The 19,813-nt window shown below is 38.6% G+C and overlaps 2 protein-coding genes across 5 annotated transcripts in view; one reads left to right on the top strand and one right to left on the bottom strand.

Moving 5' to 3' along the window:
* LOC125797544 (uncharacterized) overlaps positions 1–19,813 on the bottom strand; it is a 139,957-nt gene that overhangs the window by 4,306 nt on the left and 115,838 nt on the right. Inside the window, exons 1-2 of one of the 2 annotated variants that reach the window (XM_049473982.1) lie at positions 1,686–1,731; positions 1,026–1,111 (exon numbers count right to left, since the gene is read on the bottom strand). In XM_049473982.1, coding sequence (XP_049329939.1) covers positions 1,026–1,072 — 47 coding nt within the window. In that variant the 5' untranslated portion in view covers positions 1,073–1,111; positions 1,686–1,731. Of the gene's footprint in view, positions 1–1,025; positions 1,112–1,685; positions 1,732–19,813 lie in introns of those variants that run through there. The other variant, XM_049473983.1, reaches the window with a different exon arrangement.
* Positions 12,570–19,813, top strand: part of LOC125797547 (stonustoxin subunit beta-like) — an 83,721-nt gene continuing 76,477 nt past the window's right edge. For all 3 annotated transcript variants that reach the window (XR_007436375.1, XM_049473995.1, XM_049473994.1), the window contains exons 1-4: positions 12,570–12,834; positions 15,397–15,482; positions 16,095–16,287; positions 17,026–19,062. Coding sequence is in view for 1 of the 3 variants with exons in the window: in XM_049473995.1 (XP_049329952.1) it covers positions 19,022–19,062 (41 nt within the window). In the remaining 2 variants the exon portion in view is untranslated. The remainder of the gene's footprint in view (positions 12,835–15,396; positions 15,483–16,094; positions 16,288–17,025; positions 19,063–19,813) is intronic.

The following is a 19,813-nucleotide window of genomic DNA, read 5'->3' as shown; positions in this document are numbered from 1 at the left end:
TCTCTTGACTAACTAAAATATAAATCTAATGATATTTTTTATGTCACAGTAGTCAAAGTATTGAAATCAGAATAAGACTGCTAGATGAAAAAGCAAGTTGCAAAAAAAAAAAAAACTAAGCTAACCTAAATTTTAATTAGATTTAAATGTTTGCCAGACTTGCCTGTTTAACTTTAAAAATTGCTCTTAAATGTTCTGTGTTTGTCCTGTATTTTTCAATTAAGAGTTTTATTTTTCTATAAAAAACTTTGACTTGCCCTGAGAGCCTCTTATTAATATCCTGTGTTTAACAAACCAGTTTGGTGATTCTGTATATTAACTTTCATTTTCATTTCGGTTTGGATTCTTGTCAGAATGAATCCTGACTCCAGCAAGTGCAGCTAAAAGTTCAAGAAAAGCCAGAAAACTGGAAGAACTGTAAAGCGGAAAACATCATATATAAACCCATTCATATTCTTCATATACTTCATTCGTCGTTACTTTCTGAAGGGACTTCAGAGTTTGTCTGGCAAAACAATTAGATTAAACTGTTGTTTTTCACATACTGAGGGAAAAAAATGTTAAAAAGTTTGCCGTGTCTCTGCTGTGTCTTTTTTTTAACATTGATTTTTGTTTTTACAGTAACTAACTGTTAAGTTTCAGCCAGTTAGTTACTGTGATTGGATTTTGGTTCACAGTAAAATACTGTTTAAATGCTGCCAGTTAGTTACTGTGATTTTATTTCACAGTAAGTTACTTGTCAATTACTGCCTGTTATTTACTGTAAATTTCACAACACAACGTGGGGATCATGCGCCCACGTTTTTCACTCACCTGTTCACCTGTACTCATTTGATGTGACAATAAAGCTGATCTGAATTGTGCAAAATAATTTAATTACATTTTAAATATAATGCTTTCTGCAGCACATGATTTCACAAAGACTCTTCAGATGGTGAAGGAGAATTTTGGATTATCACAAGATCTTCGAGGATCAGAGACTCATAAGTGGAGCTGGTGTTCAGGACTGATGTTCAGTTACTCACTGTGGGACAGGGGGTTCTCCTCCAGATGTGGAGAGATGAGACTCCATCGTGGAGGAGCTTCAGCTGAACACCAGAGATGCTGTTCCCTGTGAATAAATCAGTTATTATAATATCAACAGTGTTATAAAAATATTCATTAATATTATAACATTACTGAAATATAATCATTTAACATAAGAAAATGTAATTATTATGTTTTTATTTATTGAAAAAAAGGAGCAGAGTTAGAAACACTCCTCTAAAGAAGAGTGGAGCTTTATTGAGGGGAGTTTCTGCCCTCTGCCGGTCAAGCAGCGCTACTGCACAAAAACACGCTTATACAACAGCAGAGTTTGAGGGGAGTTTCTGCCCTCTGTTGATCAAACATCGCTACTGCACATCAACACACCTGTACCTTTACCGCAGTACACCTGTAATGACGCAATTCCGGAAACTCCGGCAATCTGAACTACATGATCCTATTTATTAAACATGTATATGTATTCCTATTTGAGCTGTAGTTTGTAACATTACAGTATATTTACACTCTGTTTACACAAATCCACTCTTCTCCATCTGACTCTCTCCAGATCTGATCCAGGTTCTTCAGGTGTAATCCGACCCTGAGCTGAGCTGAAAGAACGGTTCTGTATCTGAGGAACACTCACAACATCTTCTTACTTTAAGCTGCAGGTCCATCTTCTACATTCTCCTTAGTTCTGAATTTTTAGTTCTCTCCTTCACGCACCATGTGGCCTCGGTTGCTCGATCCTACCGCTTCGCGCTTTATAACATCAGGAAAATTAGACAGTTTCTGACGCAACAGGCCACCCAACTCCTGGTACAAGCAGTCGTCATCTCACGCCTCGACTACTGCAATGCCCTGCTAACTGGCCTCCCGGCCTGCGTAGTAAAACCACTCCAAATGATCTAGAATGCAGCAGCACGTCTGGTCTTCAACCAACCAAAACGGGCGCATGTCACCCCGCTGCTCATTGAGCTCCACTGGCTACCAGTTGATGCTCGCATCAAATTTAAAACTCTTACAATCGCCTACAAGGTGATGACAGAACAGGCTCCTTCCTACCTGCACTCACTCCTGAAGGCTTACGCTACCTCCCGGCCGCTGCGCTCCTCCAATGAACGTCGCCTCGCTTTGCCAAACACTCACACAAAGCAATCCAGACTGTTCTCATACAGAGTTCCCCAATGGTGGAACAAACTACCTTCCACTACCAGATCAGGAGAATCTCTCGCTATCTTTAAGAGATTCCTGAAGACAGAGCTCTTCAAAGAGCACTTACTCTCCTAACACCTCTAACACACTAACTACTTCTAACCCCATTTCCTTCTTCCCCTCCTTCACTTCTCTATCCCTTTATTTCCCTTCGACCTCCTTTAAGCCCTATCTAAAAATGGGTTATCTAAATTCCTATTACTTTTGTACTTCATTATTGTAAGTGGCTTTGGACAAAAGCGTCTGCCAAATGAAATGTAATGTAATGTAATGTAATGAATTTACCGAGATAATCCGAACCTCTGTAGATCTTCTCTCCTGATCACCTGATACACCTTATTTCACTTTCTCTTAAACTGCGTCTCTAAACTCTCTCTAAACTCACCCCTCCCTCACTCTTTCCCTGAGAAATGAACAGTAGAGACGCTGCCTTTATGTTCTTGTACACAGTCATTGGTGGAGAAGACTGGTGGGCAGGGCCATTGTCAGTCACTCGCAGATGTTCTGTGCTCTCATTTGTTCACATCATCCAGGTGGAGCTCCAATAGTTCCAGTAAGTTCTTAACAGGTAATTTAAACACAGAGACAGAGCTTAAAGCAACACAGCAACACTGATACGTATTTGTTTTATTCTGTAAAGAGTCCAGGAAAAGAAAACACAGATAAAATGGCCCAGTAGTGTAAGGCACTGCTGTTATGATCAGGAGATCGTTGGTTTGAACCCCAGTCATGCAGCTCGCCATCAGCAGCCGGAGTCCGAGAGAGAGCACATTCGGTTATGCACTCTCTTGGTGGGTAGATGGCGCTGTTTCTCCACATCACTTTCCAGGTCAGCACAGGCATCTGTGAGCTGATGTATCGGAGCTGAGTCGATGTGATTCTGCTTGATAATGCTGCTTCATCAGCAGTTGTAAAAGAGGTGGTGTCTGATGTCACATATATCTTCTCTGATACATGTGACATCAGACACCACCTCTTTTACAACAGCTGATGAAGCAGTTGCATGTTAAACCATAGCATGTATACATGCTATGGTTTAATTTAATCAAACGTTAAACATGCATCTAGATGTGGGTAATTAAAATGATACTTAATTTAAACGATAAAATGCGAACTAATTACAAGAAATCTTACTACAAAAAACGACATTAAAGTAATCAGTGTTTATTATGTGGAGGGAGCCCTGGTACCAGTAATACACTGCTGGTGATGAGCAGTTATATTGGTCTTATCACAGAGGCAAAAATACATTGAATGAACTGTAAATAAATGTTCGGTAACACTTTACTTGGATGGTCCATTTTTGACACTAAAGATAGTTAGTTTACACTAACTTTAGTGTCAAAAATGACCATCCAAGTAAAGTGTTACCGTTTATAGACTGATATCTTCTATTCTAGTGTATAGGAGTGTTTATTAAGGGGGTTTATAAACGAATATCTCCTATTCTAGTGTATAGGGGTGTTTATTAAGGGGGTTTATAAACTAATATCTCCTATTCTAGTGTATAGGAGTGTTTATTAAGGGTGTTTATAGACTAATATCTCATATTCTAGTGTATAGCAGTGTTTATTGAGGGAGTTTATAGACTAATATTTCATATTCTAATGTATAGGAGTGTTTATTGAGGGTGTTTATAGACTAATATCTCCTATTCTACTGTATAGGAGTGTTTATTGAGGGTGTTTATAGACTAATATCTCCTATTCTACTGTATTGGAGTGTTTATTAATGGTGTTTATAGACTAATATCTCCTTCTCTAGTGTATAGGAGTTTTTTTGAGGGTGTTTATAGACTAATATCTCATTCTAGTGTATAGAAGTGTTTATTGAAGGTGTTTATAGACTAATATCTCCTATTCTAGTGTATAGAAGTGTTTATTGAGGGTGTTTATAGACTAATATCTCATATTCTAGTGTATAGAAGTGTATATTGAAGGTGTTTATAGCCTAATATCTCCTATTCTAGCGTATAGAAGTGTTTATTGAGAATGTTTTAGACTAATACCTCCTATTATTCTAGTGTATAGGAGTGTTTATTGAGGGTGTTTATAGACTAATATTTCCTATTCTAGTGTATAGGAGTGTTTATTGAGGGTGTTTATAGACTAATATCTCCTATTCCAGTGTATAGGAGTGTTTATTGAGGATGTGTATAGACTAATATCTTCTTTTCTAGTGTATAGGAGTGTTTATTGAGGATGTTTATATACTAATATATTCTATTCTAGTGTATAGGTGTCCGCCCTGAGGTTCCTCCCTTCCAATCACAGCAGCGTGCGATGTCGCCTGAGTTCTGATCACCGGCCCACCCACTCAAGCTGTATGCAATTTCACTTTGTATTTAAGAGACTCACACAGTGCTTCCGTTGCGAAGTCTTAGTTGCCGACACAAGTTCTGAGCGTTACTTCTATCTATCTGTCTAGTTTGTTATCGACCTTCGAAGCCTCACTTCCGCCCTCTCTGCCCTCAACATCACCTCGTCACCTGGTACGTCACAAGCTCCCTCCTCTGCTTAAAGCTTAAAGGGAAAGCGCTTGAATGGGCTACAGCTGTTTGGGAGAGTGGAGGTGATGTCACTCAAAATTATGATCGTTTTGTAGAGCTATTTCGTTCTGTATTTGATCATCCTCCTGATAGCAGAGAGGGTGGTGAGAAACTATTGACTATGAAACAGGGGTCTCGCACTGCGGCTGAATATGCCTTACAATTTCGCACCATAGCTGCTTCCAGTGGTTGGAATGAGTCTGCATTCACCACAGCCTTTAGACTAGGTCTCACTGAAGACATTAAAAAGGAACTGGCTTGCCGGGACGACAGCTTATCTCTGGACCAAACTATAAGCTTGGCCATTCGCATGGATAATTTGTTGAGAGAGCGGCGAAACCCCATGTTTGTCCACAATGACCACTTTCCGGAACCTATGCAGCTTAGCACCACACGTCTCTCTAATCAGGAGAGGACTAGACGACGTGTTAATGGGTTATGTCTGTACTGTGGAGAGGCTGGACATTTAGTCAAGGATTGTGTGTCCCGTCCAAACTGAGAGTTACCCCGCTCAGCTCTTACTATCCAGCGCGGGGTAAGTGTTCCTCCACACACGCTCTCTTTAAAAGCATTTACGGTTCCTGTAACAGTTCACTGCCAGAATTCTTTTGTTTCCACAGCACTCCTCGACTCCGGAGCGGCGGGAAACTTCATAGATGAAGAATTTGCTCGCCAACTAAAATTACACATATTACCCCTTAACCTTCCACTTCACATCCAGGCCATAGATTCACGACCAGTAGGAAAGGGCACCGTAAGTCACATCACAGAACCCATTAGACTCACGGTTGGAGCTGTTCATCAGGAACTTTTGCTCATGTTAATCACCAGCTCACCTACTCATAAGATCATACTGGGTCTTCCGTGGTTGGAGAAGCACAATCCTGCCATCTCCTGGAATGAACATGAACTTACCTCCTGGTCCTCTGCCTGTCAATCCACCTGTATTAAGCTTACAGCAGCCTCCACCACTATTGAAAGCCCTGTTTCAGCTCACACACCACATATCCCCAAGGAATACAGTGATTTAGAGGAGGTCTTCAGCAAGAAAAAAGCCACCAATCTACCCCCAAACCGTGAGTGTGACTGTGCTTTAGAGCTTAAAACAGGAGTATCCCTACCCAAAGCCAAAGTTTATTCATTGTCACGACCAGAAACTGCTGCCATGGAGGAGTATATTGACGAAGCACTCAAACAGGGCTTCATCAGACCTTCCACTTCCCCGGCCTCTTCTGGTTTCTTTTTTGTAAAGAAAAAAGATGGGGGATTGAGGCCTTGTATAGATTATCGTCAGTTAAATGCAGCATTGGTGAAGTATACATATCCACTCCCTTTGATTCCTGCTGCACTAGAACAGATGCGAGGAGCTAGTATCTTCACTAAATTGGATCTAAGGAGTGCCTACAACCTGATTCGTATAAGAAGAGGTGATGAATGGAAAATCGCCTTCAGCACTACTACTGGGCACTTTGAGTACTTGGTAATGCCTTATGGCCTATCTATCTCTCCTTTTGTTTTCCAAGCCATGGTAAATGCTGTGCTCAGAGACATGCTAGGACGCTTTGTAATAGTTTTTATAGACAACATTTTGGTCTACTCCCGGAACATTGTAGAGCATGTGCAACATGTGAGCGAAGTGCTCAGAAGGCTTCTGCAACATCAACTTTATGTCAAAGCCAAGAAATGTCTTTTTCATCAATCCTCAGTTGCCTTTTTGGGATACATCCTTAGTAAGGAGGGGATTGAGATGGACCCAACCAAGATTGCTGCCGTCCTGTCCTGGCCCACACGACGCACCATCAAGGATTTGCAACGATTTCTAGGATTTGCCAACTTTTATAGGAGGTTAATTCGTGGGTTCAGTGTGCTTGCTGCCCCACTCACCTCAGCCCTGAGAGGTGGAGAGAAGAAGCTGAGATGGAACAAGGACACAGAACAATCATTTCAAAACTTAAAGAACAGGTTCACCTCGGCTCCTATCCTCAAACACCCCAATCCAGAGTTGCAATTCGTGGTTGAAGTGGATGCTTCAGAGGTCGGTGTTGGAGCAGTCCTCTCCCAAAGACAAGGTACACCCCCTAAACTGTATCCTTGTGCCTTCTTTTCTAGGAAGCTGTCGGAGGCAGAGCGAAATTAAGACATTGAAAATCGAGAACTGCTGGCTGTTAAAATGGCACTGGAGGAGTGGCGACACTGGCTGGAGGGAGCCAAACTGCCCTTTGTTGTCTTCACGGACCACAAGAACTTGGAATATATTCGCACGGCCAAAAGACTGAACCCGAGACAAGCCAGGTGGGCACTATTTTTTACCCGGTTTGATTTCCACATCACCTATCGGCCTGGCTCCAAAAACATCAAAGCTGACTCCTTATCCAGGGTTTTCTGTAGCAGTGAGGTTCCACAGCACCCAGAACCGATTGTCCCTGACACAGTTTTTATAGCCCCTATTCACTGGCAGGTAGATGAAGACATTCGCAATGCTTTGAATGAAATTTCAGTACCAGTGTCATGTCCACCTGAGAAACTTTATGTACCTGAGGATTTTCGCCATGACCTGTTGCTGTGGGCTCACACTTCTGTAGGTACCGGTCATCCGGGTATACAACGCACCAATCAACTCCTCCAAGCTAAGTATTGGTGGCCCTCCATGATCAAGGATGTGGAGAGGTATGTCAAGTCCTGTACCATCTGTACCATTTCAAAGACCCCTAAACATGCCCCTGCAGGTAAACTGGTCCCACTGCCCATTCCTTCTCGGCCTTGGTCCCACTTATCACTTGACTTTGTCACAGATTTACCCTCCTCAGAGGGGTTCACTACCATCCTAGTGGTTGTGGATCGATTTTCCAAATCCTGCAGATTTATACCCTTCCCTAAGTTGCCCAGTGCTTTTCAAGTAGCAGAGACTGTGTTTAACCATGTTTTCCATTATTTTGGCATTCCAGAAGACATTGTCTCGGACAGAGGACCACAGTTCACCTCCAGAGTTTGGAGGGCTTTTATGGAGAGACTGGGGGTAACTGTTAGTCTTTCCTCTGGTTGCCATCCCGAATCCAATGGACAAACAGAGCGTCTGAATCAAGAACTGGGTCGCTTCCTTAGAAGCTATTGCCATGACCAACCTATGCATTGGGCCAGGTTCCTCCCATGGGCAGAGTATACCCAAAATTCTCTGAGAAGCACCTCCACTAACCTATCACCCTTTCAGTGCGTGTTGGGTTTTCAGCCGCCATTGTACCCATGGAACCTGGGACAGGAGGAGGCTGGGACAGGAGGTGTGGGAGTCGGCGCATGTCAGACTGGATCAAACACAGGCCCGTCACAAAGGCCAGGCGGATCGTCATCGGAGCGACACTCCTGTGTACCATCCTGGAGAGAGAGTGTGGCTATCCACTCGAGACCTGAACCTGCAACTGCCTTGTCGAAAGTTGAGTCCCCGTTTTGTTGGTCCTTTTAAGATAATTAAGAAAATTAATGATGTTACTTACAAACTGTTGTTACCTAGTTCATACAGAATCTCACCCTCATTTCATGTCTCCCTTCTCAGGCCGGTGATTCCTGGTCCACTGGCGGAGGTGGTCCCAGTGGGGAATACCCCAGAACCCCTAGATGGCGAAGGGGGGTCTACTTATGCTGTCCACTCCTCGCTGGATTTCCGTCTTCGTGGGGGCCGTCTTCAGTATCTGGTGGACTGGGAGGGGTTCGGCCCGGAGGACAGGTGTTGGGTTCCTGCTGCAGACGTGCTGGACCCTGGCTTGATTGCTGACTTTCATGCCAGGCGCCCGGATCGTCCTGCGCCGCGTCCTCAGGGTCGTCCCCCGGGCCGGCGGCGTCCCGCTGTCAGGGCAGCTCCTGGAGAGGGGGGTACTGTCAGCCCCGAGGTTCCTCCCTTCCAATCACAGCAGCGTGCGACGTCGCCTGAGTTCTGATCACCGGCCCACCCACTCAAGCTGTATGCAATTTCACTTTGTATTTAAGAGACTCACACAGTGCTTCCGTTGCGAAGTCTTAGTTGCCGACACAGCCTAAGTTCTGAGCGTTACTTCTATCTATCTATCTGTCTAGTTTGTTATCGACCTTTGCTTGCCTATTGAGCACGTCATTTGATTTACGCCTGTGATATTCCTGTTTGCCTGATCTATCGACCCTTGCCTGTAACCATTTCTTGCTAACTCTTTGTGGAATAAAGCCTACCTGCAATTGCATCCTGTCTCTATCCTCTTTTAGGGTGACAATAGGAGTGTTTATTGAGTGTTTTTATTATAGACTAATGTCTCCTATTTTAGTGTATAGTAGTGTTTATTGAGGATGTTTATACACTAATATCTGTTATACTAGTGTATAGAATTTTATTTTTTTGTTTCACACTCCAACTTTTCGCTAACTAACATGAATAAATTTCATTTTATACTTCAGTGTTTTGGGACGGCTTTATGCCTTCGTTCTGTCTTTTCCTGCAGATACACCAGCAGTCAGTTGTACACAGTCACTGTCTCTGTACTGAAGCACTGCCAGTAGAACGGGACGCTCTGATAAAACATTAGCTTGAGGTCATCCTGCAATGATCCACACTGAAAAAGAAAATTATGAGATAAATTTACTTTTAAAAAAGTTTTGCAACTTTCTGCATTTGCTTTTTTTAAATTAAATTTCATTTTAGATAAATTTAAGTACCTTCAACTCGGTTTCGAGACTTAAATGTTACACAGAGTAAATAAGTGAACTGAACTTAAGTCAATTCTTTCTTTTAGTAAACTTTACTTAATTTATTTTTACTGAATCAATCCTTTCTTTTAGTAAAGTTTACTTAATTTATTTTTACCGAATCAATCCTTTCTTTTAGTAAACTTTACTTAATTTATTTTTACTGAATCAATCCGTTCTTTTAGTAAACTTTACCTAATTTCTGCATACAATATTAACTAATTACAATTACCTAATTTATACAATATTACTTAAACAATTTATGATACATAAAAAAATGTATAATTCCTGAAATTATAATATATTATGGATGGCATGTAATGCATATAACATGCCATCCATAATATATTATAATTTCATGTGTTGAGACAGTGATACTTGGTCTGTTTACAAATTAAATCTTTGAGTTATCAGGAATTATAATATATTATGTATCATAAATTATTTGAGTAATATTGTAAAAATTAAGTAATTGTAATTAAGTAAAACTGTATGCGGAAATTAAGTAAAGTTTACTAAAAGAAAGGATTGATTCAGAAAAAATTAATTAAGTAAAGTTTACTAAAAGAAAGAATCGTTTCAGTAAAAATAAATGAAGTAAAGTTTACTAAAAGCAAGGATTGATTCAGTAAAAATAAATGAACTAAAGTTTACTAAAAGAAAGGATTGATTCAGAAAAAAATAAATGAAGTAAAGTTTACTAAAAGAAAGGATTAAGTCAGAAAAAATTAATTAAGTATGCATTATACAAATGTTCTACACATTAAGTTGTGAATTTAGCTAAGCAGACAAAACAAAAACTATATATTGGGATCATATTATCTGCAATCGAATACAAGGGGCAGTTATCTGCTGGCATTTGTTTATATATTGAGGTGATATTTATTTGACTACTTTCAAATGTTCACATACAGCTCTGGGGAAAAAAATAAGAGAGCACCTTAAAATGATGAGTTTCTTTGATTTTACTGAATTGAAAACCTCTGGAATATAATCAAACATATACACATATACTTTTCCACATGGACATTGGATCATATACATACCATTTTTAGTTTCACATGTAATAAAGCCTTTTATATTAGCCAAACATTTGTGTATTGGATGAGGAAAATGCTTTTCGTTCTTAGTATATTGACAATTCACACAATTACCACACTTAAAATTACCAACTGGATTTTTTCCTGTAAGACTGTTTGATATGTTTTCCTTTGGAAGATGAGCTCTAACTACTCTATTTTTTAAATTTCTAGCCCTCTTATATGTGACAAATTATAGAATCAAACAACAATGTTAATTTAATTCGAACATAAACCTATAAATAGCAAAATCAGAGAAACTGATTCAGAAACTGAAGTGCTCTCTTCATTTTTTTCCAGAGCTGTTTTTTTTTTAAATCTTTTTTCAACTCTGGATCTGTAACACATATATTTAACTATTCAAAACATGTACTGGAGTGAAAGCCCAGGAACACAACTAAAATGTGTATTTTAACCTAAATATTCTGGATTTATTATGAAAAATATATATTTTTAAAGAATATATGGGAGTCACATAACAATGCAAAAAAAATCTCTGATTTAATAATTCAATTTCATGGTAAAGTTTATAGTTAGAGAGTGGAGGACAAGTAACAAATGCTCTAAATAGTTTTTAATATTCTAAATTAATTTTAATTAATTTAGAAGATACTATGCCTAATAACAAAATGTATTTTAAAGTTATTTTGTGTGCACATTTATACATGTATTTTCCTGGAGACAGAAATGGCACCAATTCAGCGGAATAAGCTATTCATGATTTTATTGCCAATGACTGGTCGGTTTGAATGCATTTTTCTGTACTGTATTCTATTCTATAGCTTGGGATGAAGGCCACGCAGTTTCCTGTGAAGGCTTTAGACGTGCCAACACTGCCACCTTGTGGTCAAATTAAGGAACAATTACAAAAGAAACTAAATCCTGCTTTATTCCAGTGTAGAAAAAAAGTATACTTAAATTTAGCTGAAATAAGTCTGTACTTAAGTTGTGTACTTTAGAACAACTATTTTGTGCTTAATTACTATTTGTTTGATACTGAATATACTAGTCATATGTTATTTTTGACACTGTTTAATAGAATTTAAGAATATTTGGGTGAGCTGCCCAGCTGGTCATTAAAATCATATTAAAAGTATAATTTTAACATCTAAATAGTTATGAATGTAGTATCAACACATACAATGTTAATTAGCACAGTTTTGTTAGCAAATTTCATTGAAGTACAGTTGTTGTTTTTTGCAAAAATATAGGCTCCGATTAATTGTTTTATAAAAGTATAGTTTTATTATAACATTTTTTATACAGTTTTATAAAATAATACTAAGTATATATTTTTATTTAAGTACATCACCAGTACAAAATTAGCACAGCCAAATAAAGTATACTTTTTTATAGTATACTGAAATACAGATTAAGTAGGTAAAAATGTAAAATATAAGGAGGAAAAGTATACTTTAATTAGTCCGGATACAGTTAGTAATAATAAGTACACTATTGTTATTATTATTATTATTATTATTATTATTATTATTATTATTATTATTATTATTATTATTGTTGTTATTATATATTACTATAACACTATTGCCATATTAGTATATTGTTATACTATTGTTACATTCATGTTGCATGTCTGTGGATCAAATACGTATCTGATTTAGGACCACATATGAAAGTTATATGTGGAATAAATAAAGTATACTTTTTCTCTGTATACTTACATTTTTACCTATTTAATCTGTATTTCAGTATACTTCCATAAAGTATACTTTCTTGTTGTGCTAATTTTGTATTGGTGATGTACTTAATTAAAACATTGACTTAGTATTTACAACTTGTAAGTCTTTAAAGCTCCACTAGGTAGGATTGAGATTTTGTGCTCGTGGGCTCCCCCTACAGGTTAAGCAGTTTATCAGACTGTGTGTGGATGGCCGGAGAAGCTGCTCGCTCACAGGAAGCTGCAGTTCATCATCCAACCACTAGCTGCACTAGCTGCACTAACCACTAGCTGCAGCAGCACAAGCCCCTGTCTTTACACCAGTCACAGAGCTACAGCCCAGCCACGGGCTACAGGGCTCAGCTTTTCTTAAATTAATCAAAGTAGAAAATAAAGGTTTTAACCCCACTAACTGGATAATACAGCTCTCTACACTTCATCTTTCAGCCCAACCAGATAACAGCAGCAGTTTAGAGCAGCCGTCACGGAGTCACGGAGTCACATTATAAACAGGTCAGTTAGCGCGCTGCTAACCTCATGATGTTTATAACTACGGAGTTCAATGGACACACCACGGCTGCAAGGTAAGACTGTTGAAGGCTACTGAAGACTATTAAAGGCTATTGGAGGTTATTGAAAGGGTTATTGGGGGCAGAAATCAGTACAGGCTGGTTATTTAAGTGATTCATGTCCTCGTCCTTTGCTGCAGTGAAACTGTGACTAGCGTTGTCACAGTGATGTTTGTTAACGTCATTTAAACAGATTTTGTCAGGTAACGTTATTGTCTTATACATATTTACGCATAACTTATATCTTAAAGCGTTTATTTTGGTCAGTAACACTCTTGTTTATTTACTAGCAGCGTAAATTACCAGTGTTTGCTTAGTGGTGAAAGCTTTTTAACTGTATCGCGGAGTTCACTGCGACAGTAGCTTCACCCAAATTTATTTATTTATTTTTTTAATGAGAATCGATTCAGAATCGTTCAATGTTAGATTCGTGATTCGCGACTCTCTCTTTCTCTTTCCGCCTCGTGTTAGGCTAGTTAACATCCACGGCTCTGCCCTCTGTTCTCTGAATGCTACCTACATTTATGTTTGAGTGCTTAGAACTGCTAATAAATGAAAGAAGTGCTTGGGAACTCACCCTGGACTCCTGTGACTTGCTTTGAAAGAAAACCAAGTGAAGTAAAAGTGGGTATGACCCTAGAGCAGTTATGTCTAGCCCAAAGAACTACAAGCTCCACTGGTTCCTGTCCACAGCCGGGAGAAACAACTGCCAGGAGAAAAAAAAAAAAAAGGTGACGCGTGATAGGAGGTGAGCTCCGCGGTACAGTTAAAAAGCTCCGCGCGAGAGTAGGTGAACTCCGCGGTACAGTTAAAAAGCTCCGCGCGAGAGTAGGTGAACTCCGCGGTACAGTTAAAAAGTTCCGCGCGACAGAAGGCGAACTCCGCGGTACAGTTAAAAAGCTCCGCGCGACAGAAGGTGAACTCCGCGGTACAGTTAAAAAGCTCCGCGCGAGAGTAGGTGAACTCCGCGGTACAGTTAAAAAGCTCCGCGCGAGAGTAGGTGAACTCCGCGGTACAGTTAAAAAGCTCCGCGCGAGAGTAGGTGAACTCCGCGGTACAGTTAAAAAGCTCCGCGCGACAGAAGGTGAACTCCGCGGTACAATTAAAAAGCTCCGCGCGAGAGTAGGGGAACTCCGCGGTACAGTTAAAAAGCTCCGCGGTACAGTTAAGAAGCATAATTTTTTGTACATAATTATATCTAACGTTCCACACTTGAGCTTGTGGCTGTGTAACATTGATGAGTGTTTTCCAGTTTTAACATTGTTTTCCTTTTAGAAATGAATTCAGGATTAGTTAACCATGCTAAAAATTAGCCATTCATTATTGTTGCAAAAAGATTTAATACAGTAAGGAACCTAAGTTTATTGTTTTAAATAAATGTTCTATTTTTTTTAATTGTCCTTTCATCTTTTTATCTTATTATTGTGGCACTGTCACTAAATTGTACTTTCACAATGTGAGAGAGAATGAGTGAGAACAAGCATCAGGTATATCTGTCTAATTCTCAAACGGCAAAACATCTGCTATGTTAATCTAGGAGTAAGTCAGTGTAGAAAGCATAAATATAAATCCATATAAATGTCAGAAAAAATATAGCTAGTAACTAATAGTTACTGTGCGCAAGTATATTTTATTTTATAGTTACGGCTGGTAAACTACTGTGTGTAGCTAAATAGCCAACAAAATGGAGCCCTCTGAAGTGAGGAGAAACATTACGTAAGGTGAGCTAAATTTGGTCCAATGCGAAGGACAGTCAGAGGTATGGAGCTAATTCAAGTTAGTTGTTGATAGAAACAACACGTGTGTCGACTTTGCAGAGTGTGTTAAGCGCAGAGTGCTATAAGCTTAAAGGCTATAAAATAAGGCTATATGCTTAAAATAAAAAAAATTGTTTGTTCAGAAAGCATTTTATATTCTTAAACATCGTTAATTATATTTTTAGAAATTATAATAATTATTAATTAATTATAAATAAATTAATTATTCATTTTAAATGATTGTTAGTTTGGTTCAATAAGTGTGCAGGGCATAGCCATTTTTTTGTGTTTTTGGACAGGCTATTTGCTAAATGTTTGTTTGTTAAGAAAGTATTTTATATTCTTAAACCATGTTAAATTATATTAGATTAGAGGAAGGTCATTCCGACATAATTTTTGTGGATCATATTTCACATTGTTGGTGTTTTAATCTTTTGGAAATCTGTTCTTAATACAATCTTCTTCAACATCATTCTGAACAGATTTTGCTCATTTAAACAGACGCCCCCCCAAAAAAAAAAACTCAGTTTTAACACTGTACTTAATAAAAAAAAGTCGGGTTTTAATTGGGTCGTCGGGTGGGGCTCGGGCCAGAACGTGCATATTCATTCCTCATGTTTACAAAAACAGAGGGCAGAAACTCCCCTCAATAAGGCTCCACACTTCTTTAGAGGAGTGTTTCTAACTCTGCTCCTTTATCTTCAATAAATAAAAACATAATAATCGAATTTCCTTGTGGTAAATGACTATTTCAGTAGTTCCACTAGTAATTAATGTATTTATCACACTGTTGATATTATAATATCTAATCTGTTCACAGAGAACAGCATCTCTGGTGTTCAGCTGAAGCTCCTCTACGATGGAGTCTCATCTCTCCACATCTGGAGGAGAACCCCCTGTCCCATAGTGAGTAACTGAACATCAGTCCTGAACACCAGCTCCACTAATGAGTCTCTGATCCTGGAAGATCTCGTGATCATTCAGAATTCTCCTTCACCATCTGAAGAGTCTTTGTGAGATCATGTGCTGCAGAAAGTATTATAATATATGTAATTTAATTATTAATCATGATTCAGATCAGCTTTATTTTCACATCACATGAGTACAGGTTAACAGGTGAGTAAAAAAAGTAGGTGCATGATCCCACTGAGTATATACACAGTTGCAAGAAAATTATGTGAACCCTTTGGGATTACTTGTATTTCTGCATACATTGGCATTTAATGTGTTCTGATCTTCAGCTAAGTCACAACAATAGACAAACACAGTCTGCTTAAACTAATACCACACAAAAATGTACATGTTTGCATGGTTTTATTGAAGACATGTTAATAAAAAAAAGGAGATAAACTTTGCTAATCACTGTCAAACCAGATGTGCGACCATGCTGAATTTATTGCCATTGATAAAAAAATGTTGTAACGTAATATTTATCTGCTTGAGACTGCTTTATTTATGATGACTCTGCAGTTTTCTTATCTGTTTATAAAGCATGTTTTTATTTGATCTCATTTACAGACTGCAGAAACCCACAGCCGAACCTCCAGAACCCAGCTTATGCGTCTATGAAGAGTAACAACTCAGTGATTCAACCTTTCACCTTCAGTAATAAAGGAGAACCTCCAGAACCCAGCTATGTGTCTATGAAGAGTAACAACTCAATTATTCAACCTCTTACCTTCAGTAATAAAGGAGAACCTCCAGCATCCAGGTTTGTGTTTAGGAAGAGTGGCAACTCAGTGTTTGACACATGTCTTGTGATAATTTATACCTAGTTTATTATGACAACCTACACATATCATGCTTCCAAGGAATCGATCTACCATGAAAACTCATAACATGATAACCATAAAAATAAGATTATTCATTTAGCCCTGGTCAGAATGAATAAATTGTCAGGCATACCTTCATCCTGACTCTCTTTTTTTGATGACCTCTTTTTGGATTTGTCCTGTATTATAGTACTTTTATTAATTCATTTTTTTTTATTAAAATTGTAATAATTATATTTCAATCAAAAAACATAAAAGAAAAAAGTATATGGGGGTTAATTAAATTCAAATTGACAGTAAAATTGAGAATGTATAATGATAATAAACATATACATCAGCGTTTACAAAACCTTAACATAGTTAATGGCCTAAGTCCTACTTTTTTTCTTTTGATTAAGATTATATTTCTTAAACTTTAAATTTCTTAGTTTCTGCACCATTTACTTTACGTGCATTTTTTACACCAATAGAACGATTTAGGAGTTTAAGAGAAAATCAGGGAAATGTATGATCCAGTAACAGATGAGAATGACACGTTTTATTGATGTATTCTATGAATTTAAAATATAAATTAATTAATTTGTAAACTTTATAGAGTGTGAGACTGGAACATTAACACGCTCTGAAAACCTTTTCTTCATATATTTGATATTTAGACATTTCATCTTTCTTAACAGTGGGAGGAGTGGTCTTGTCCAGGATCAGTCCAGGTGTGGAGTGTGGGAACAGAACTGCTCTGTCAGAAGACTTTATTTGTCCCTGCTGCAGAAAGAGATCTACAACACTTCCTGTTTTACATCCAGACATAGAGGAGTCTATAAATCAGGATTCCTATCAACTAGTGGATGATGTTCTGCAGAGTGTCTTACAGAAACATAAAACCAGCATGAAGAACAGATACAAGAGCTTATAAGAGGGAATCAAAACACCAGAGAATAGAACCCTCCTGAACAGTATTTACACTCAGCTCTACATCATAGAGGGAGAGAGTGAAGTAGTGAATAAAGAACATGAGGTTCTACAGATGGAGAAAAAATCCAGCAGATACTTACAGGACACTCCAATCAACTGCTCAGATATCTTTAAACCTGTAGAAGATCCTAAAGGAGAACCTGAAAATGAGAACATGGCGGATAGTGGTCTCAGATAGATCAAAAGACAAGAAGATGAAAGACTAAAGAAGATCAGAACTGTTCTGACTAAAGGAATTGCTGGAATTGGGAAAACTGTCTCTGTGCAGAAGTTAATTCTGGACTGGGCTGAAGGAAAAGCCAATCAGGATGTAGATTTCATGTTTGTGTTCCCACTCCGAGAGCTGAACCTGATTAAAGAAGATCAGTACAGTCTTCATACACTTCTGTGTGCTTTCAACCCTGATCTCAAATATCTGGTCCCTAAGATCTACGATACATGCAGAGTTGTGTTCATCCTTGATGGACTGGATGAAAGCAGAATTCCACTGAACTTTGTGGAGTGTGAGAAAGTGTCTGACATAACCATGACATCATCAGTTGATGTGTTGATTACAAACCTTCTTAAAGGAGAGCTGCTGCCCTTTGCTCACATCTGGATCATCTCCCGTCCAGCAGCAGCCAATCAGATTCCTTCTTGATACATCAGCCGTGTGACAGAAATTCAGGGGTTTAATGATCCACAGAAGGAGGAGTACTTCAGGAAGAAGATCAGTGACCAAGACCAAGCCCAGAAAATCATGTCCCACATTAAGACAGCGAGGAGCCTCCGCATCATGTGCCACATTACCATCTTCTGCTGGATCTCAGCCACTGTGCTTCAGCAAATCCTGACACAGAGTGATACAGAAATCCCTAAAACTCTGACTGAAATGTACTGCCACTTCCTGATCACTCAGACCAGCATAAATAATGAGAAGTATGGGGAAAGCTATGATAGGGATCCAGAGAAACTGCTGGAATCCAACAGAACTGTGCTTCTGAAACTGGCTAAACTGGCTTTTAAACAGCTGATGATGTGGAACGTGATGTTCTATGAAGGGGACCTGAGAGAGAGAGCGGTATTGATCTCACAGAGGCCTCAGTGTATTCTGGGATCTGCACTGAGATTTTTAGGGAGGAATGTGTGCTTTATCAGAGGAAGGTCTACAGCTTTGTTCATCTGAGCTTTCAGGAGTTCCAGGCTGCTCTCTATGTGTTTCACTGCTACTTGATCAAGAACAATAAGGCACTGGAAGTTTTTAATCCTTGGTTCATTAGGTGGACTGAAAATGTTCCACTGGATAAGCTCCTGTGTGTAGCAGTGGATAAAGTCTTAAAGAGCCAGAATGGACACCTGGATCTGTTCCTCCGTTTCCTGCTGGGCATCTCACTGGAGTCCGGTCAGAAGATCCTACAGGGGCTCCTGATCCACACAGAGAGCAGCTCAGAGAGCATCAACAGAACAGTGCAGCACATCAAAGAATCAATGGAAAATGAATATCTTCCTAATGACAGATCTGTTAACCTGTCCCTCTGTCTGACTGAAGTAAAAGACCAGCATTTATCCAGAAAGATTCAGGAGTTCCTAAAATCATAGAAACGCTCAGAAAATAAACTGTATATAGCAGAGTGTTCAGCTCTGTGCTACATGCTGCAGATCTCAGAGGAGGTGCTGGATGAGTTAGACCTGAAGAAACACTGCACATCAGAGAACATTTAAATGAAACTGCTTCCAGCTGTGAACAACTGCAGAAAGGCTCTGTGAGTATCTAAATGTATATAATGTGAATGTGTTTATTATTTATGTATCCCTTTCTAATGAATTCTACATTCATGGACTTCCAAGTTGCAACCATTGCTGCTGCTGATGTGCAAATGTACACATAGTGTATGTAGTCTCAGTAGAGAAGCGCTGGCAATAGATTAGGACTCTTAAGAAACAGATATGCTGGAACCTACTGCCACCATGTCTAATGCCAAGCCTGGGATAGAGTAATATAACACTGGGATGACTAAAATGTCAGGAGCTTGTGAAAATCACCCTATTTCTTGTCAACTATTAGAGTAATTAGTTATTATTATATATTTTCTATTTGTTCAAACAAGGTGTGTTATTAAAGTTTACTCATATTAAAGTGATTTTATATAAAATAATTAGCTGTGGCTTTTAAAAACACGACCAAGGTGTTTCATAAAATTAATAAATTATTTACCCTACTTACTTAAAAGTTCTTAATAGTGTAACATGTTGATAAACTGTTTGCATTATCTAGAATTTTTGTAATTAGCTAATGTTTAGATATCTAAAATAACGTTTCATTTTAAAATAATTTTCATTTATAACATTATGGCATATTTATAACCTATGTCTAATTTTTTTTTTTACCTATGTCTTCCTTCTTCTTGCCTGCTTTTGCTTCAGGGTCAGAATTCCCATTCTAACTATGGCAAGCTGTTCTACTTGCTCAACTGGCATCTGCCAAACTGGATTAAAATAAATACTTATTTTAAA

Source organism: Astyanax mexicanus, unplaced genomic scaffold (assembly GCF_023375975.1).
Source record: "Astyanax mexicanus isolate ESR-SI-001 unplaced genomic scaffold, AstMex3_surface scaffold_49, whole genome shotgun sequence".
Lineage (NCBI taxonomy): Eukaryota > Metazoa > Chordata > Actinopteri > Characiformes > Acestrorhamphidae > Astyanax > Astyanax mexicanus.
The sequence above is the reverse complement of the archived record's forward strand: the minus strand, read 5'-3'. Positions and strand labels throughout refer to the sequence as shown.